The 21,951-nt window shown below is 35.9% G+C and overlaps 1 protein-coding gene across 1 annotated transcript; it reads left to right on the plus strand.

Moving 5' to 3' along the window:
• Positions 1 to 15,589: 15,589 nt before the first annotated feature.
• LOC122587240 (signal peptide peptidase-like) lies at positions 15,590 to 19,924 on the plus strand. Its single transcript, XM_043759350.1, has 13 exons — positions 15,590 to 15,688; positions 15,816 to 15,874; positions 16,425 to 16,537; positions 16,638 to 16,753; positions 16,846 to 16,997; positions 17,455 to 17,540; positions 17,852 to 17,979; positions 18,183 to 18,233; positions 18,314 to 18,400; positions 18,489 to 18,558; positions 19,263 to 19,399; positions 19,516 to 19,593; positions 19,690 to 19,924. The coding sequence occupies exons 3-13, from the start codon at positions 16,498 to 16,500 to the stop codon at positions 19,768 to 19,770; spliced, it is 1,026 nt and encodes a 341-aa protein (XP_043615285.1). The 5' UTR covers positions 15,590 to 15,688; positions 15,816 to 15,874; positions 16,425 to 16,497; the 3' UTR covers positions 19,771 to 19,924.
• Positions 19,925 to 21,951: the final 2,027 nt, after the last annotated feature.

The following is a 21,951-nucleotide window of genomic DNA, read 5'->3' on the forward strand; positions in this document are numbered from 1 at the left end:
CTATAACTGTGGCCAGAGAGTCAAATAGGTCGGGAAGAAAGAGTCTGAGGTTGCGTTGGACGACATACATCTTGGTTGGTCCCACCACCACTGGGGATTGGACATATATATAATCTTTCTTCTAAAAAAGTCTTATATTATATATATTATATATTCTTATTTATTTAAATAGCTGCAAGACCACAAAACGGGGTGAAAAAAACCGAAAGCCCTTCTTTTAAGTTCCTCCCAGATACATGGCTTACATACCCGGCTCAACATTCTTGGAAAACAATCGAATCGAGGGTCCGGAGGAGAATTGGCCATTCAATCTTGTGAACTAATCGAGACCGAAATTGGAGAAAGAGATACGAACAGAAAGGAATAACCAATCGATGAAAGAACATGAAACCATTCTGTTTCAATAGAGGTACGAGAAAGGGTTGGGGGCAATGAAGTAGGTGAAGTGGTTGGATTTTGCGAGCTGTTCCCACCACTGCTGGATGTGATTCCAAGAGTCGAACGAGAATGAATACCACATAGAAAAGTCAAGACCAGGCTCCCTAATGGAATGTTTAACCGATCCATTCCGGATCGACCGAATTGGTACGGAAGTTGTAACATGGGAAAACCACGGAAAACACGACTTATTTGAATAACCCGGTGACCTACCAATTGTAGAAGTAGGATTTTTGGCAAGCAATAAGCACTTAAATAATACAATTCAAGTGTACCATCTTCTTTCTCATTTCGAGGAAAAGGTGCGGAAGGAAAAGGAAACAACGGAGGGATCCGAATCGGACCTAAATGGGAATGACATAAAAAGTCTTTTTCAAAACCTAGCATTAAGGGCGTTACGACGATATATGAGAGGAATGGAGAAAAACTCGTGATTGGTGTGGAGGGGAAGGTCTGTTTATAATATAGTTCAAGAAAGAGTCGTCTCATTTCCTTACTTCTTCGTTCTTTCTAATTCATTCACTTCAAGACTGGTTCTGAACGCCGCGTAACATCATCTTCAACCAACCTCCATCGTAGCGGTGCGACCACTAATTGCTTATACACTAAACAGCTGCTTATATACACTTATTAAAAGACTGACTTTTATTCATATTCAATTCATTAGGCCAGCGTGAAACTAAGAAAGATAGATGTGCCTAAGGCGTAAGCAAACTGTGCACGCTAAGAGAAGAGGAGAGATGTTCGCAATGACTACCACAAGAAAGCCGCCCCCTATCTCTAAAAGGGCCCGTCACTTCGTTCGTACCTTCTTGGCTTAGGCTTGCAATTTCACTTACTTTATGGCCTTGCCGCCTTTTTCTAGCAGAAGCTAAGCGCTTTAAAGCGCGCTAAGAAAGGTTGCTTCTGTCGGCCTTTATGTGCAACAGTCCACCAGTAGCGGAAGATAGGGTTACCGTACATACAAGAGTCTTCCAGTTCTTACGGAAGCTCTTTCTTACCAGTCAAGTAGTACAACAGCTGTATCTTATCTTATAGCCCGGCACGGCGGGTCGCCTTTTTAATTCAGTAGATAGAAGAAAGTATTAGATAAGGAGTAGGTGCGTGAGTCCTCGCTGACCTGAGCGATTTCGATCACCTAGCGGGCCTTTTATTTCGTAGGTAACATCGCCAAAGCGTATCATCAGATTTGACTACGAAGGAAGGAACTCGACAGAAGATCGGTCTGCAAGAAAGGCCTACTTATCCACGGGTTCATTGACAAAACCGCCGTAGGAATGGAGACCTTTCAATAGAGCGGAGACGAACGAGAAAGAGGCCCTACTCACTACAAAGGAATACACCACAAGATCGAACTGCATTCATGCCTCTCCCGCATCAAGTTGACCGCCAGACTGGAGCTTCGTAACATGTTGACGAAGACTTCCGAACTGAGGGTTCGGTCAGTACAAGAGACTACTTTGTCTCCTCGGAAGAAGAATAGCCCCGCTCTCTAGCCGACTGATCCCGTTGATCAAACTGGGAGGGAACGTGTCACATTAGAGGTGAACGATCAGAGGTGTCCTCTAATCACTACGATGAGCTGGTCCCTCTTTTAGTAGACTCAGCTATGAATATTCATTCAAAAATGAATGCCGGGCTCTTTCTTTCACAGCTAACCCCATTTTCTTAATGCCGAGACTTTCTCTTTCGTCGAGCCCCGAGCTTGTAGTCCTCCTTTGAGTTTGGGTTCAATTGGATGAATCTGTCAAGTCAAGGTCAACGTACGTAGCAGCAAGGATGGTGCATCGCCTATTTCTCGTTCTCGCTCGGGAGCCAAAACGAACACGCCTGCTACCTACTGTACTGGACCTTCGACCAGGCATTCTACCTTTGTCGAATCGGAACCAATACCACTGCATTGCGCTCGAACAGTTGAGCGGCCGCCGGCCCTTCCGTGCACAGATATAGATTCATTCTTCGTACCTGGTCCAGCCTCACAACCCTTCGCGGGTTGGTAAGAAGTTAGTCTTGTTTGGTAAGACGGAATTTGACAAAGAAAAGAGAGTGCTCGCCCCGGCCAACAAAGACCGTAATTACATAGATAACTGCTCCTCCCTGTATTATTCAACTCATCTGTCCACTTATATTGTCCAAAGCAGAAGGAATTTTTCAATCCTTTGTTTCGAAGGCCAGTCTCTAGACTGGAAAAGATTCAATCCACTTGTTGGCCTGCTTCTATGTCCTGTAGCTTCTAAGGCATTAGCTTCAAAGGGGCTTGTTGGCCCCCTTCTTAGCTCTTGATGTCTGCTTTAAGCTTCGTCGAACAAGGCCCGTAGCTTACAACATCTTATGAGAAGGGCCTGTAGCTCGATACAATTTAAGGCCAGTTGCGTACTTGCTAGAGACGGATTCCGCCATTCCCTGAAACATCAGGGCCCAGCTTGAAAAAGATTTGGATGTGGATGATAGAGAGCATATTTTTTATATATCCCCAAAATGAGAGCTATTAGATGAGAAGAGACTTCGCGCCATGGAACATGCCCAGGTCTACCAAAAAAGGGGCTTTCAAGTGAATTCCAAAATAAGGTAATATAGAGAAAGGTCAACATAGGAGATAAAGTCTTGAAAAAGATTCTTTCCGGACGTGAGCCTCACCCAAGAGGGAAACTCCATTTTGTGCTCGATCTCTTCTGTCATGCATCATGGCTGGGTGAGTTGTCCCATTGCGAATGAACCTCCGTGCTTCCAATCTGGTCATGCACTTCTTTAAGATGTGGAACCTGGGAGCTTTCCTCTTATAAGGCTAAATCTTTCGTAGGGGTAAGGATGGTGCCGAGGTCTTAATAGAAAGCGGTTGATAGTCCCGTCTGCTAGGCTTTTCCGAACTTCCCTTCGCCTTTCTATCTCTTAGTTAAGGGGGTTTCAGAGAATCATCCGAACAAGATATGGTTGTCAAATGGGGGAAGAAGAACGAGAGGCGTCCCTAAGCTTTCCGGCTCACTAGTAGGTGACGAGGGGATTCAAAAAAAAGGGCTCATTTCACCTGCCCATGCATTCGTTCGGATCCATTCTTCCTTCTTTACCTTTTCAACCCACCCTTACTAGCTAATAGGGCTTACTAAAAAAGCGAATTTGCCTCTTCCTGGTAATGAATTAAGCGGCAGCGAGGAGGTCCGGTTCCATAGTTATTTCGTCTGCTTTTGGAACTTAGATTCCTAGGGACAAAGAAAGTGACTTCGGACTTTTGAATTCTCAGAACCTCCTTCAAATTAAAGAACTTGAGAGGGTCTCACAGGCATCTCTCTTCGAGCGGCAGTGCAAGCTCGGATGGTGTTAGCGCTGGCAGAAAGTCCTGGATTAGTTTGTACCGGTGTAGGTCCCTGAGTGGTGACTTGTCCCCCTTGATGTTGTGGCATTGGATTAGTATAGATCCCAGTAGCTCCAGTGACATTGGCGAAGGTATGCCTTAACTTCGTTCCAATTGATAAGATTTTCATCTAGATGACATCACGCAAAGTATGACACTCTTCGATGGTACGGCCTGCGTATCGGTGAAATGGACAGAACTTTGAATAGTCTAGACCAGGAGGCCAGGGGAGTGGTTTATCTCTGGGCAGAGAAAGGGTTTTACAGGTCAGAAGCATGGAGAATAGGGTAGGAATGGGTAGGGCTAATGGCGGGTAGTGAGCTCTATTGGGTCCCCAGGGTCGCTTGGGAGCACCTTGTTGCTGCTGAGGATCATAAATTGGCCGGAGGCGCAACGTTGTTATAAGCGGGTCTGGGCGGAGCTTGCGCTGGGTTTTTCGGTTGCTGCGATTGGGTAGGAGGTTTTTGAGGTTGTTAAGTGGGGGATGGCCCCGGCCCCCTGGATGGCTTGCTGATTCCGAGTGCTCTGTTGTCTCTGTGCATTTAGCTGTGCTTGAACCGTGTACTTGGAGCTGGACTCTTCCCAAAGAGACGACGACCTTCTTCCCGTTGCTCTATATAATTGTTCCTCCTGATCACTCCGGCGAGCCTGTGCTCATCGGCCATCCCTTCGGGTTCTTCAGTTTCTAACACTGCAAACCGAGAGCCTTTATTATTGCTTATTGCCATCATGTTCTCGCTCACCTCCGTGAATTCCCCTTCTCTGATTTCAATTTATCACTCCGCGTCGTCCCCTTTTCTGACCTATCATCCAAGGTTTTTTGTGAAGGTTTATTTACTACAACATTTTGCTTCTTTTGCTCTGTATCAGTTCTCATAGCATCATTATTGTCCTTCCCTGCACTCGTGTCGGTTTGATTTCAGTCCGTTGTAAACATGACTCGGATCTGTGACCGAATTTACCGCATTAAAAAGAAATCAAATGGATAAAGACTCAATTCTCTGAGTTCTTTTCCCTAATCTAATTGAACTTTAGGTACCAAAGGCTTGTTCAAATTCATTTCAACGCTTATGCAATTTTCCCCTTGTCTTTCTGGCTGTATGTTCGTCGACTCGCACTGTTTTACCCACCTTATTACCAATTCGAGTAAGAATCCTCCTGCTAAAGTACTCAATTGGAAGTTCAGGGAGGCTCATCCATGATTGGGAATCGGAATGTAGGTACTTGACTGTATGCCCCTACATTGATTTCATTGCATTCATTCATTATTTGTTTTATTCTTCGGACTTCTTCCGGTCCGCTTTAAATCATTTCCCTATACTCTCAGTATTCCGAAGTATTTCCCAAATTGCTAAAGGAGAACAAGGCAAGAATATATAATACTGGCCGCAACTACCATATTGATGATGTCGTTGGTGTCATCATAGTCACTCGCGCCCCTCTTCTTTTGAATTAACTGATCATCAGCATAACCGGTTACCTCAACAATCTCGTCGCCATTGACAATTTCGATCATCAGAACCCTCACTCCACCTCCCATCAACAGCAGCCATCTTATTTATGCAACAATCGATCACAACTTCTTTACTACAACAATTACTGAAGATTAAAAAAAAAAACAGAAGTTTAGTATACTCCACGCAATATATTCAAAAGAATATATCTCATTATTGTTATAGATATTATATATATCAAATACCACATAAGAGATAACAAATGTATATTATGAATAATCGATTTGAGTATATATTATATAGAATCGAATTTAATAAGTGGGTTAAAAGAAAACAAAATTAACGTACGTATGATGAAGGTAATAATATTTACAAAAAGATCTATATATGAATGATTAATAAAGTGCAAATTGGATTAAACGATTTACGGCCAGATATCTTTTCTATATATAAAACTCAAGTCCAATCTTAAAATTTAGCTTAAAAAATGCTTATTTGGCACATCTAAAATCCTTTCATTCTCTAATTTATGTTTAAATTAATTAATCATGACCTCATAAATAAATATTTAAAAATAACAAACAAACTGAGTGTCAATTCATCAACAAAAACCATCTCGAACGTTTTGATTTTCTTCGGGTTGTTTCATTCTGAAACAATCCATACATGCACAACACGGAATCGTAAATAATGGTTAATATGTGTTGGCTTAAGATTTTTAAAATGAACTAATGTGGTCATATTTTTTGTTGTTGAAGAAAAAGTGATAACGAACCTATAATGGACAACAAACTAAATTAAAAGAAATAATAATAACAATAACATAAAAATTCAATGTTAGTTTCCACCGAATTGTATGCTAATCATATCATATTTTGTTTGTATACTAGTGTTCAGGCTCGTCTAATGGACGGGTAGTGTCAAAATATATTAATCAAAACTAAAAAATGGACTTCAAATATATTAAATACATATACCGAAATCAACTTGAAAATTTGCTAGTTGAATAGCCACTCCATCGGTCAAAATACTCCTAAAATTTCCCGCCTATTCACCATTGATCGAGCCATGTAAATAAAAAGAAAATTAACTCTATATAAATATTGATTTCAGTTTACCCTTTTTTTCAAACTTTAGTTAAATAAAAAATTTACAGTTTTTAATATTCTAAAAGTGTAAACTATATAATTTGAAAAAGACATACCAATTCATCAACAAAGACCATCTCGAACGTTTTGATTTTCTTCGGGTTGTTTCATTCCGAAACAGTCCATACATGCACAACACGGAGTCGTAAATAATGGTTAATATGTGTTGGCTTAAGATTTTTAAAATGAACTAATGTGGTCATATTTTTTGTTGTTGAAGAAAAAGTCATAACGAACCTATAATTGACAACAAACTAAATTAAAAGAAATAATAATAACAATAACATAAGAATTCAATGTTAAATAATAATAATAATGATTAATTATGTGCAAAATATATATAAAGGAAAACCCTTTTGTAGTTGATCGTAGTTTTTTTTTTCGTACGTGAATTATATTATAGATTAACAATAAAACCGATAAGTGTAAATTAATTAATTTTAAATTGAGTGAAATTGTAAATTGGTGATGGAAAATCAAAAAAGTGTAAACTAATTATTTTTAAGTGTAAATTGGTGATGTAAAACCAAAAAGTATAATTAATTATTTTTAAATTAGGTTAAAGTGTAAATTGCTGATGAAAAATCAAAAAGTGTAAGTTAATTATTTTAAATTGATAAAAAGTGTAAATTGGTGATGGGGAACAAAAAAGTATAAATTAATTGCTTTAGATTAGGTTAAAGTGTAAATTGATGATGGAAAAGCAAAAAGTGTAAATTAATTTAGATTAATTAATAATAAAAAAATTAGAGAATTAATAAAGATGGAGGATTAGGCTAAAGAAGGGGATTAAGGGTGCCAAGTGTATTCCAACCCCCTATTTTAGTTATATTATAGATAGATATTGATTATCAAGATAAGATGATTGTTGTTACATGTAAATTTACAAATCTCCATATAACTAAATCCTAAACTTATTGCATAGAACTAATTAATCAATTTAAAACAACCGTAACTTACTAAACTTATGTATGTTCAAGACATAATGAGTCTTATTAAATATAATCATTGAGTCTAATCGGTCTATAGTTAAAGTTTATAATTTAATAGAGTAATATTTTCGGCGAGCCCATTCTTAGGTTTTCTGGTGAGACTGCTGCTGCTGCTGTTGTTTCTACGGCGGTTGTAGTTTTCTGGCGAGCCCTTTCATGGGTTTTTGGTTGACTACTGCTGTTGTTGCTGCTGCTACTTACGGCGGTTTGTTTTCCGGCGAACCTGTTCTTGGGTTTTCGGTTAGACTGCTGCTGCTGTTGTTTCTACGGCGGTTGTGGTTTTCCGGCGAGCCCTTTCATAGGTTTTTGGTTAACTACTGCTGCTACTGCTACTTACGGCGGTTTGTTTTCCGGCGAACCTGTTCTTGGGTTTCCGGTTAGACTGCTGCTGCTTATACGTATATTTATGTATATTTATGATTTTACATTGTCGTTAATTGCTTGTTTGTGATTAGCTTGGTAGTGTAGCGGTAGCGTTGCCAGATTTTTCCTTGGTAGCGTTGCCGAATTTTGTTCCATTAAAGCAATAGGTAGCCGGAAAAAGTAGTTCTTAGCCGATGATGATATCGTTGAACAGTTTTTTAGGTTGCCAGTTAAATGGGCGATGATTATACAAATGTTCATAAAAATGGGACTCGGATGATCCAAGGCGTATCTTGGCGGGGTAAACCCTTCGGGTTAGTAGACATGGCGTCTCTGACTTCCGAAATTTCTGACCCCCGAATTCTGAGCCCAAGTTTTATTTTTATACAAAAAAACGATCATTTTTTTAGTTTTCCGGCAAGTTCGATCTAATTCCGGTTACCTTTTGGTTTGTTATGAAATTGGCAAGTTTTGGTTGCTACACCATGTGTTTTGGCTAATTTTTTGCAACGTCACATGTCTTCTTATTCGTCGAATTTAGTCAAAAGTTGTCAATTTGCCAAAAGATTGACACTACACCCTTGCCCCTTATAAAAACTCATTTTATTTCATCGTTAATATTGTGGGCGGATTTTTTTTTATTAAAAAAAAACTACACAATTTACTTGCTTACAAGTTACAAGCAATACCAACACTTGTTCACTCAAAAGGCATTAAACTTCAACTTCAAATTTCATTCCAATATTCAGTATATCAAAAGTCGATAGACCGATACAAAAGAGTCTAAGAATGCAGGCAACCACTATTTCATGTTTCTTCAAAGTTAGCAATAAAATCAGCAAGTAAGACTCCAACTTAAACTAACTCAAAATCATGATTTTATAGATGAGAATTGCAAAAAAAACCATGAGCACGAGTCCAAATATCAGATCTTCCAAAAGTATCCTACTGATGTTGATGGTAGTGCCATGGATGGTAAACTCTACCCCATCGCTGCGACTCTTTGCCTTCTTCTTTTCCTTCCTTTCTTTTAAAGGCTTTAAGTTCTCCTGCACACACACAGTTTTGATCAGTCTACATGTAGGCAACAACTTTCACCCGTATATATTATGGAAATCATCAGGTTTGTATCGTCATCCCAACCCGACTACTTTTGAAGGGAACTATAAGCTCCATCTCAGCAAGTTTGTTATGTATGGTTTAATTAATGCAAAATGAAATATTTGACTCGCAAATAGGAGATTTTTATATAATGAGTTGAAACATACCTCATCTTTCTTCTCGGTTTCCTTTTGAGCCCGTTGTTTTGCTCTCATTTGGGCTTTCTCAGCATCATGTTTCTGCCTCTCCGTGGCCAAACGCTCCTCTTCTATCTGCTCAGCCTGCATTGGGGCTTTTTTAACATCATGTTTCTGCCTACACTCCTCTGCTATCTGCTCATATTTCTTCTGAGCCAATTCTTCTGCCTGCATTTGAGCTATTTTAGCATCCTGTCCCTGCCTCTCCATGGCCAAACGCTCTTCTTCTCTCTTCTCAGCTTCCTTTTTAGCTTTTTGCTCAGCCTGCATTTGGGCTTTTTCAACATTCTGTTTCTGCTTATCCATGGGCTTTCTGGCCATCGGTTTGTAAGTTGGATTGACGGGGCTAGTCACTTGATGACCCTGAGTAGGAAAGGAAGAGTAGTAACCCGGGGTAGGATAAGAAGAGTAGTAACTCTGGGGAGGATAGGAAGGGTAGTAAGGCGGGGTAGGATACGAAGAGTAGTAACTCTGGGGAGGATAGGAAGGGTAGTAAGGCGGGGTAGGATATGAAGAGTAGGAGTAACGCTGGGTAGGATAGGAAGGGTAGTAAGGCGGGGTAGGATACGAAGAGTAGGAGTAACGCTGGGTAGGATACGAAGAGTAGTAACCCTGGGGAGGATAGTAAGAGTAGTAACCCGGGGTAGGATACGAAGAGTAGTGACCCATGGGAGGATAGGAAGAGTATTGACCCATTGGAGGATAGGAAGAGTAGTGAGTCGCTCCCCTAGACGCATCATTGCACACTTCTTTTTCCAAATCACGAAGATCTTTTAAGACGGCATCAATCCCTTCTTTGTTCGTTTCTTCCTTTCTATGGGCACGTTTGCTTTCATCGTGCGTAAGAATACCATTTTTCTGCAAAATCAAACAGCAAATGTAAACTTATATTCATAATGATGATCTGGAATAAAAGTTCCAAGATACATCATAGCAGATTACACACGCATAGTTAGTATATATTTCTATAAAATCGATATGTAACACGCAAATTTTTTAACGAACCTTGGCATCTAGACGTTTCTTCAAAACTTCTAAATACGCCGATGCTTCTTCACGGGAATCTTGAATAACTTTGTATTGTGCCCACATTTCTTCTTCAACTAGACCGTCTTTTTCAAGTGCTCTGCATATTGCTTGAGCAGCTTCTTTGGCTTTTGAAAGATTATCTTGCAAGACCTTCAACTCATCTTTTAAATCCTACATACAATGAAAAAAAAAGTAGAAAAATACAGATCAAATCATCATGATATTTCCATGACCTTTGGAATTTTTTTGATGAATATATATGGACAAATGTTGTATAATTAATTAACATATCATAAGTAGTAATATGTACCTTAACAAGATCATCTATATGTTGTTTTCTGTCTAGTGCCTCCTGAACTTCATACCGGCTTCCCAGTTCGCGTACTTTCCTCAAATGACTGATTTCGCGATACAAATTTTGTTCATCTAATAAGGACATGCATTCAATCTGTATCCGCTTCTCCATTTTACGTATCTGTTTCAAGAACGAAAACTAGGTTAAAGCTACAAGTTTGTACATAGTATTCGGTCAGAATTAAGCTAAAGGAAGTAGCTAGGTGGATCGTTACGTTGATATCAATATCTTCAACTAAAACAATATCCCTGAATCTCTTGATAACATCTTCGACGTAGCCTATCTCAAGCTTCTTTGATTCGACCAACTGGCTTGCCGCCATTATCTTCTTATTTGCAGCAGTCAAAGCGTCATTATGGCTATCCACCCTCGACTGTTTAACAAATTACATATCAAACTGATCGTATAGCTAACTAAATAGTGTTAACTATCAAATAAAATATGAAATCAAGTATATATATATATAATTAATTTTACCTGTTGTTGTTGTTGTTGTTGTGCGATTTGGGCCCTAAAGAGATCTCTAGTCCTACTCTTCTTATCAAGCTGTTGTTGGGCGTCTTTAATGAGTTGGCCTAGGTCGTCATCCTCCTCCCCGGTAGGAACCTTGGGTTGATCACATTGTGGTTTTTCGCCAAACAGAACATGATCAGGAATAATTTCAGTTGCAGCATACTTATCCTGAATAAACGGAGAAAACCTTGTGGCTTCTTTTGGTGTTTTTTCGGCAACAAAGACATCCTCATCCTCAAACACGAGGACCTTGTAGTCTTTATCTTCAGTACTAGATGGTGTTTTTTCGGCAACAAGCAGAACATGATCAGGCTTTCCATCCTCATCCGTCGAAACGCAGTCCTTATCACTTTTTTCAGACTTCATCACTTCATCATCAAGTCCTAATTCTTTTCTCAAAGCATCAAAAACGGCGTCTTCATTATCACTAATTTTGCTTACCAAATCATTAGTACTAACTACTTGCAACTCATCATCAACTTTCTCGATTACATTATTATTACTAACCATAGAGCTTAAGAACTCCTCATCAGAATCATAATCCACCCTCTCAAAAGAATCAACACTACTCGCCTCGTCGTCATTGTTAACACTACTAATCTCGCACCATGAACCATCGGAATAATCACAGTAATTCTCACTCACAACCGCCATTATTCGCTTACAATAAAACTTCTGTAACAAAAAACATAAGTAATTTTAGTATACACAAATCGAAAAACTTCAAGATATATATATTAGACTAATTAAGTTCATTCAAATTTAAATATCACATGCGCGCATGTTATATATCAAAACATTAATTATGATAATGCAAAACACACCTGTTTAATTTAGTTATAATAATCAAATTCAAGTGTATATATATATATTACGTACATGCAAAATCTATTATGGGTTAACATATTAATTATGTAAACGAACGATCACAAATTAAAGGGAAAAACAAACAATTCATTCAAATATAAATTGCAAATTTTAGCTTAATTAATTAATACTCTAATAATTAGGCATTAGTAGTAGTATATATATTGATCAAATTAATACTATACGTCAGGATATATTAAGTAATTACATGTTACGGAGTAAAAATATCTATCATGGTAAACAAGAAGAAGCAGAATTATTCAAGTTAGTAAAAAAGCTAGAGAGAAATTTCGAAAGTATTACTTACGAATTTGATTAAATTTGATGCATGAATAAAGTTATTTTAGGGTTTAATATACATATATAGGGTTTTTGAGGAGGTGAAAATTAGTTATGCGAGTTGGGGCGGGAGAAGATTGTTATTATTATTATTTTTTTTTTGCTTTATGTTAATTTTTTTATTTTAATTAAGGAAACTTATTATAAAAGTTGGATAGCATTCCTTATTTTTGATGTTACGTAATGTTTATGAACTCTTGTCAGATTTAATTTAAGTGCGTTAAGTTGGGATACCTTTTTAAAAAAAATAAAATTACTCGTATTAACGAACCAGAAGTCGTGAACAAAATTGTAGATTGAGATGAGTGGGCCTTGAGAAGATATGAAGGGTGAGCCCATACCCTTGGTTTGGATTATATTCTTAGAAAGAAGATGGTCCATGACATTGATCTGGCCTGTTGGGCCGGTATCTCTATCTGACTCAACGAGAACAATTTCAAGCTTTTGTTTTCTTGCTCATTTTTTTTTAATAAAAAAATATTATGATGACAACAGTATTTTTTAATAAATATAAATGAATACTTAAATAAATTTTTTGTAATTTTTTTCGAACATTCAGTCGGAATGCGACATTAGGAAAACCTCACCGTATAATGGTGAAACCTTGCACGTACCCTAGACAACGAGATGTTGACAATGGGCCGTTACAAGTATTTGGAGGAAAAAAACCCCAATACTTGTCATCCCTAAAGATCGAACTCAAGACCTTGGGTAAGACCTGGGATGCCTCATTGACAAATAAACTTTTTGTATTAATTAAATAAGATAAATCTTAAATTTGCATATATTATGTGCATTTATAGTTAATATTTTTTTCTAAATCATTTATTATCTCCCCCGTGGTTTCTGTAGCGGTTTAATTAAGGGTTTTCCTCAATGTTTTAAATACCGGTATTTTGGTCGTACCGGTCGGGTATCCGGTACCGGTATACCGGCCGGTACGTACCGGCACGATAATTTAATTTTTGTATTTTTATTTTTATAGAAATCCTACAAAACTTGTTACAATTTTAATGAAAATAGTCAAAATACAAGTATAATCCACTCAAAAATAATACCAAATAGATATTTCATAACAAAATATAAGTTTTAAAATTTACAAATAACAAAACATAACATTAAAGTATTAAAAAATAATTTTAAAAAAGTTCCAAAAAAAATCAAAATACCGGTATTACCATTCCGGTAATACCGGGAATACCTGAAATACCAGTCGGTATTGAATAGTGTAAAATATCAAACAAAATAACAGGATAGTTGTACCGGGGTACCACCTGGTATCCGGTATTGCAGGTAATACCGGTCGGTACGTACCGGTATTTAAAACCCTGGTTTTCCTCCCCCGTGGTTTCCCTACTTCGCGGATCGGTCGCTAGCGTCTGCCTGCCCGTATGAATGTAATGGCTAGCCGTTCCGTGACACAAACGTTAAAAAAATATCATTTATTATCTCCGTAAATATTAATAACTAGTTTTTTGTCCCCGAGCGTTGTCCCAGGAGACATTACGTAACATGTACACATGTGAAAAATTATATAAAATGAAATTTTCATGGCAAAAATTAAAAAGGGAAAGTTATGTGATAAAAAATAAAGAAAATGAAATTTTGGTGACTGAAGTTGAAAAATAAAAGTATAAAAAGGTAAATAAAACAAAACTTTTGTATGGAAAGTATAAGAAATGAAAGTGATGTGGCAAAAAGTAAAAATGACGAAAACTTTAATAATTTTATGTGATAAAAAGTAAAGAGAATGAAACTTTCATGACAAAAGTTTAAAAAGTAAATAACACAAAAATTTCGTGCAATAAGTAAAAGAAATAAAAGTTATGTGACAAAAAGTAAAAGTTTAAAAGTTTTCGTGATAAAAGGTAAAAAGAATGAAGTTTTATGACAAAAATTAGAAAAACAAAAGTTTAAAAACTAAATAAAATAAATCTTTTGTGCTAAAAGTAAAATAATCAAATTTATGTGACAAAAGGTAAAAAGTTAAAAGTTTACGTCATAAAAAGTAAAGAGAATGAAACTTTCGTAGTAAAAGTTAGAAAAACATATGTTTAAAAACTAAATAAAACCACACTTTCGTATTAAAAGTAAAAGAAATTAAAGTTATGTGACAAAAGTTATAAGGTTAAAGTTATGTGTCAAAAATTAAGAAACCCAAAAATCTAAATAATCAAAGTTAGCTGATAGGGACCATTATTGTAACAAATTTAACGACAGAGAATATAAATGCTGAAAAAACTTAACGGTCGTTGGCTGTTGGGGACCATTGCTGCAACAAACTTAATGACAGAGACTATAGTTGTTGAAAGAAGTGAGCGCACGGAAAAAAAGAAACGCTATATATATATAATATGTTTTAGTTTTTGTTATTTTATTTATAGAATAATCATATTATATTTGTATAATCTTTTGAAATTTGAAATTCATTTCATATTTTGTTTGATTAGCATAATGAAGAATCCTATTTATGAGCTTTATGGTTCGTAAAAATATGAAATAAGAATCCTTCATATTTCATCTGAATTCAACATTTCCTAACAAATGGATGGAAAGTTTAGAGACCATTTAGTTTGAAAAATGTTTTTTAGGAAATTAGAATATTTTAAAACAAGTTTGAAAGAATTAAAAATCAAATGGATTGAAATATAAGGAATTGAATTTGAATGAATTATAATCTATTTATGTTTGGTTAACTTTCATAATATCATAAATGATATATATATATGATTCATACAAAAGTATATTTTATAAAATAAAAAAGTAAATAAATTATTTATAGTTTGTTTAAAATTAATAATTCTTCTATAAGTCAAATAAGATCTTCATAAAATAAAATTCTTTTTATCATTAATTAACTTACATAGTGTTGATGGTTTGGTAGTGGGCACGACGAATGTTGATGGCAGCAACTAATGGTGGTTAAAGGTGTAAATGAGACGGTGCAGTTTGCGAGCTATTCCAAAGTGATTCGTAAATTATTCAAATTCGACTCGGTTTGAGTCGAGTCAAGCCCGAGCTCGAGCTACTCGAGTATTGACTCGACTCGGCTAGTTTACACCTCTAGTGGTGTTAGTCATATAATCTTTAGGCTGGAATATTTTTTTTAAAAAATAATAACTTAAAGTGTATACTGATAAGCTAATTGTTTAAGTTCTAATTTTTTAAGGCAAAATGATTAAATTTTAATAACTCAAATGAGGGGTAGAAATTTTATAAAGAATAAGAGACTTGTTCTTGGCTGGATTAGGCCGGAGATTTTATTCTATTTTTGATAAAACTTAAAAAGCAGTCTCACTACATTTAGTTAGACTATTGCCAAAGTTAATTTTTTTTTTTGAGATTTTTTCGAAAATTTCAATACTTTTAAAATATTATGCACTTTAGTTTTTCATTAAAACCCATCAATATTTATTTACTTTACAAACACAAAACGGAAAAGAAATTCTTAAAACCCGTTTCTTGTGTCAAAACTCAAAACCACCATCACTACTACTCGCCAAAACCCGATTTTTAATTCCAAATATCTTCCCAATATAAAAGGTAATTAATTTTATAAAATTCATATTCAATTCTTGATTTACGATTTCCATTAAATTTATTTTTTCTTCACCAAACTTTACTTATAATAATAATAATAATAATTTTGCTCTAATTTCTTCAATTTCAGACAGAAAAGTTGAACTTAACTTTGACTACGTCATCGATCCATCGTTAAAATCGATCTGGGTATGTGTTATATATATATATATATATATAAAATATGTGTGTGTGTGTATTTGTTTAATCACAGTTAGTGTTGAATTATTAGGTGTTTTTGTTTGTAAATTTGCATTTGGGATTTCTTGGTTTATACAAAAAATTTAAAATTTTGCCTAAAAATTGATGTATATAGTTACCGTTAAGTATTGTTTGTGTTTCATATATCTAACTATGTATAAAGTTGTGATCTTGATAATTTATGGTTGATAAGATCTTGAAAAGATGCAAGCTTTGATGGTGTAATTTACTAATCTTTATGATTTTGTTGATTCTGGGAAAAGGGTGTTTGGTTGTTGAAAGGTGGGCGGTTTAGTCGAGACCCGGAAAAAACTTGATGATTTCGTTTCAATTTCATGTGTGACTTAAGTGTGTGAAATTATAGAGTCAATCTGGATTGTCTGTTTTTAGATGTGAAGGCCCAGGTTGTTTCCATAGGGTTTTGAATGCATTACTTATCGAAGTTACGTTTTATATACGTCATTGTATATTCTCAGTTGTGTAAAATGTGTGTTTGCAGATTTTGCTTTCACTTACTTAGGAAAAAACTGTGAATTTATTTTTGTTTGTATCAAAATTACTTGGTTGTGAGAATGATGAATGGAGAGCGAGCTGCGAATATTGCTCTAGCAGGTTTTGTTTCTTTTTCCAATTTAACATCTAATTTATTTTTATTAATCTTTTTGTTTTTGTTATGGGGTAATTTAAGGACTCTGGCATTTTGGGCTTGCAGGTTTAACACTGCTGCCGCTAGCTGTTAAGGTAAACCCAAATATAAATGTCATTTTGACAGCATGTCTCTCAGTTTATGTGGGTTGTTACCGCTCTGTCAAGCCAACACCTCCTACTGTAAGTATACAGCCAACATGTAATTTAATCTGTCCAAATTTTTACTCTATTTTTGTGCATAAACATAAGTCTTAAGGTGTCTTTTTTCACAGGAGACTATGTCTAATGCACACGCCATGCGTTTCCCGCTAGTTGGCAGTGCGATGTTGATGTCTTTGTTCTTGCTCTTTAAGTTCCTGTCAAAAGATTTGGTCAATGCTGTTCTAACAGCGTATTTCTTTGTGCTTGGCATCCTTGCATTTTCGTAAGTTCTTTGTAGAGATTGATTTAAAGTGGTTTATAGTACATTTCGAACTATTTAGTCATAAAATGGTCTATTTGGGCTAGGCTTTATCTCCCACAGTTCAAATGGGTAAAATAAGCACAAACTTAAAGGAAGTGGTCAAAAGGGTTGAAAGTTGCCTGAAGTGTATTTCAAGTCCATAAAACCCCCTACATTGCTATTAAAAATAATTTGATTTCTACTAAAATGGTATACTTTTTGTAATTATACATGACATACCGATCATTTCATAATAATTTGATCTTTTTGTTGCAAACTAACTTTTAAGGCAAACTCGCCCAACAACCAAAACTGCCTGTCTAAATCTGCCACCCAACTTGATTATGTTGTCACCTTAAAATTAGTAGATCAAGCAAATTACCATTTTGGTAATCTTACTCATCACTCTCCTTTACTGAATCTTTTTCTTTTGTTGTAGGGCGACACTTTTACCTGCAATTAAGCGGTTCTTACCTACCAAGTGGGATGAAGATGTTATTCATTGGCATTTCCCTTATTTTCGCTGTATGAATTTTTTATCCAGTTACTTTGTGTGTCTTCCATACATCTTGAAAGTTCTTTTAACTCTGTTATCTTCTTGGTGCACGTCGTCTCAACTTTATATTATTAAATTTGGAAATTATAGATTGCAACGGTTGGATCTATAATTTCATTTGTATTTTATGCAACAACCCCATTGAGAAAGTTTTAGGTCACTCATCTTTCTTTCTACTGCTGTTTGGTTACGTTTTCACCGTGTTCACACGTTTATTTATTTTAATCTCTTGATGTTGTTTGATTACATGTTGTATTTCTCTTATATATCTTTTATACAGCTGTGGAAGTTGAGTTCACAAGGTCTCAAGTTGTCGCTGCTGTTCCTGGAACCTTTTTTTGTGCTTGGTATGTTGCTCAGAAGCATTGGCTGGCCAACAATATATTGGGACTTGCATTCTGCATTCAGGTAAGATCACGTCTCTGTTTTTTTTAAGAAGAGTATATATTAGTTCTGCATGGTCCTTCTGAATCATAATACAAACTGCTCATTTGTATTCTGCATTCCGCTCGTGAATATATTTAACTTGTAAACAACATGTCACCTATTTTCGGAGCATCAGTTTTTCATTAAGTAATAGTTTAAAGTTTTACTTTTTCTACATTTTGCAGGGAATTGAAATGCTTTCCCTTGGCTCATTCAAGACTGGAGCCATCTTGTTGGTAAGGAAGGTTTTTTGTTGCATGTTTCAAGTTCTGCTAAGCATATAAATTATCTGATGACATGATGACTAAATTTTCAGGGTGGGCTTTTTTTCTATGATATATTCTGGGTCTTTTTCACCCCAGTGATGGTCAGTGTTGCCAAGTCATTTGATGCGCCTATAAAGGTAGTGCATGAATACATGTTGGATATTGGGATTACTTGCACCATTTTTGGAGGTTTATCTTAACAGACCGTTTTTAATTTTTTCTTAGCTTGTGTTCCCAACGAGAGATGTTGCACGTCCGTTTTCTATGCTCGGTTTAGGTGACATTGTAATTCCAGGTATGGGCAGTATTAGTGTGTGATGTGTTATGATATATCACTGTTGTACACCTAGTGTGAAGTCATTTATTGAGTTTGCTATCATAATTGAAGTGGCACAACAATTGAAATCAGTAATTTCTACATGGTTCGCTTCTGTTAAGGTAAACTCCACGGAGATGATATGTTTAGGAAACGGAAAAGCTAACCACCTATATAGTTACTTATGACAACTTCTGTAGTATGGACTATATTAATTAGCATATTTATCTTCATCACGTAGTTGTGTAGTGGAACTGTTGCAGAACGTATTGCCATGATTTATGGAATCCAGGATTGATTTTGAAATATGGGAAGTCCCCAATATGAATCTATCCATTTCCAAATAGTCATCTCTAAAGTGAACTTTTAGCTCTGTGGAAAACTTATGACTAGTTGCTAATATTAATGTTTCATAGAAATTTGTTTTGCATGTATTTCATAAAATTAATTGTGTATAGACAATAGGCTTCGACCACAAGATGGATACTGATTTTTAAGATTTAGTTTTTATGACATCACCCTAACATTATTGCGAATCAAAGCACTGTGCTGCTAAAAATCATCATGTGTTTTAGCTGCTGATCAAGCTTTTTAGTTTTCTTTATAAGAGGCCTATACTTTTCCGTATTTACATATGCGTGATCAAGCTTTTTAGCTGCTGATCATCATGTGCTTGTCATCAGGCATTTTTGTAGCCTTGGCGCTGAGATTTGACGTGTCAAGAGGGGGAAAGAGCAATTACTTCAATAGTGCTTTCTCGGGATATGCAGTTGGTGTGATCACTACAATTGTTGTTATGAACTGGTTTCAGGCCGCACAGGTTGGTATTTGTGGTCATTTCGGATAAAACGAATCCCCTGTTCTTTAAATGGGTTTGGGAGTTTTTTATTTTGCTTCCCTGTTGAACTTATTAAATTTAATGTTGGTTGCTTTTAGCCTGCGTTATTGTACATCGTACCGGCAGTTATCGGGTTTTTGGCTGTTCATTGCATATGGAATGGGGAGGTCAAACCGGTAAGCCTTGATATGTTTCATGGAAAATGTTATGCTTGCATCTATTTTTACTAGATACATAGGGCATACTAATATAATGGCATTTTGCTTCGGCAGTTATTGGAGTTTGACGAGTCTAAAACAGCTATCAGCGGTGATGGTGATGTAGATGAGAACAAAAGCAAGAAAGTAGAATGAGAGAGGAACGTTTTGTTTACAAAATACAGTTAATTTAAAGTAGGAGAAGCTATGTTTTCTTTCTTCTTGTTTTATACTTTTGACTGACATTATAACTCCAATATTTTTGGTTAACGTATGCTATAAATCTTGGAGTTGATCTTTTTTTCTTCTCTTTTTACCTGGCATTGTTACAAACTTTACCATATGTTTACTCGTTCTCATTCACATCCCAATAGGCTGAATAGAGCCAGGCTGCAATAGGTCACATGAATAGAGATGAAGATCAAATTGTATCCCAGGAGACTGTTATGTCTCTTCCACTCAAGGAGGCTACAATGAGTTGTGGAAGTAATTCGTGGATCAGGATAAATGTGCTGCTTAGTGTTGGTCGACTTCTGCCTTAACCTGAATTAAATCAGTTCAAATCTGAGTTACTTCTACCAATCATATGCATGTTGCTTTTTTTTATGCATCATTATCTATATGAAAATGGTTATTCAAGTGTTTAGGCAAGTCTAGTTTCTGGTAAAAATTTAACTAATTTATGTGATGTGAAGTATTTGGCTACTAGTTGTTCATTAAGAGAACTAAAGAAGACCAGTAGTCGGGAAAATTGGATGAACGAAAGTGTTGTGCCTACCAATGAATCGAAAGCACAATGGATTGAATGATGTCTTGCACTCAAGAATAGAGGGTGTCCGTGGCTCATGAGTCATGGCTTATTTCATTGCACCTTTCAGGTGTTCGGACCTTGGATACCGACTCCATTTGTACTTGTATTAGTGACCAAAGCGATTTATAATGAGTGGTGCATGTGTTTTCACGCCCCTTTAACGCAACAAACACTTGTAGATACGCAATCCCAGACATTTATACGGGTCACTTTTAGGATTCGCCAACAAGAAAACAGAAATGAAAATATGTCTGAGTATGAGACATAATATATGTTGCGTGTGGAAATGAGATGAGGAACTCATGAAATGTGTGTTTTCAAAGTCTTATGGTAGGTGATGAGTTTCTTTAGTTACTTTTATAATTTTATTATTATGATTATTTGATGTGAAATACTAAGGCGGAGTCCACTCACAAACACAAGCACATCGAAATATAAACTAATTTGTAAAGATTTTCTGGATTTTGTGACAAAACACATTCAAGCTGACAGTAAGAGCAAACATTATGGCAACAATCAAACACTAAAACTGGACTGAAAATAAATAAGGATAGATAAAAATCTAATATTTGACTCGTAAAGAACTGAAAAACCAGAATCAAATACAAGAAACCCTCCAAAACCACCACTATAGTTGATAAAGGCTGAGCCACCACAAATACATATAAAAGTAATAAGATTTTAAGATCTCACTACAATAATCTATAAAGATAAAGCCACCAAGATTACTGCTAAAGGGACCATTTCAAACCACCAAGATCAAAAATTCATAAAGGTAAAGAAGATTTTCAAATGAATAGAATTCAGCTCTATCAAACTTTCATAAACACATTTTTACAATAGAAGGCAGCCTCTATCTATAGATAAAATACAATAGACAAGGAATATTCTACCCTAGACAACTAGTACAAGGTTGTTATAAATCAACCAATAGGAATAAAGAACACAATTTGTAGCTGCATGGTAGTGTGGTTCTCTCTCTGGTCCCCACTAGTTTTCTTTTTCTCCCACGATCAGGTGTCACCAAAACAATACAAAAACATATAAGTGAATTCTTATCCTTATTTAGAATCATCTAGAACAGCCACACACACGTACGAATCACATGACTTGACCTCATTAAGTTCCAAGCTGACTCTGCCCAAGTTGACCCAGACTGGTCATCCCGAGCTGTCTCTTCTTCCAAGCTACCCCAGATTGGACAAACTTGCGAGTTGATCTTCAAACTTCCCCCACATTTCAGTCTTCCTACTTAAGTAAGGTGAATCCTATGGGGCAGATAGGATCACCAATCACCTTCCCAAAGTGTGCCATCGAGGGAAACATCATCATGCCCTGAGATGAGTCCAAGTTGACTCAGTCTGAGCAGTGGCAGTTTTGTATCATTTATGATTATTGTGTTATTTTTTTTATTAATATTATATTTAGTATAAAAGACATTACACCTAAAAATAAAAAAACAAACTCTTATCCATCAAAAAAGAATGAAAAAAAAACACATAAAAATATTAAACACTTTTATAAAT

Source organism: Erigeron canadensis, chromosome 2, assembly GCF_010389155.1.
Source record: "Erigeron canadensis isolate Cc75 chromosome 2, C_canadensis_v1, whole genome shotgun sequence".
Taxonomy (NCBI): domain Eukaryota; kingdom Viridiplantae; phylum Streptophyta; class Magnoliopsida; order Asterales; family Asteraceae; genus Erigeron; species Erigeron canadensis.

Coding starts and splice junctions, on each gene's coding strand:
- LOC122587240 (XM_043759350.1), top strand. CDS start 16,498: ATGATGAATGGAGAGCGAGCTGCGAATATTGCTCTAGCAG. Junction 16,538..16,637: donor TGCGAATATTGCTCTAGCAG/GTTTTGTTTCTT, acceptor TTGGGCTTGCAG/GTTTAACACTGCTGCCGCTA. Junction 16,754..16,845: donor TCAAGCCAACACCTCCTACT/GTAAGTATACAG, acceptor CTTTTTTCACAG/GAGACTATGTCTAATGCACA.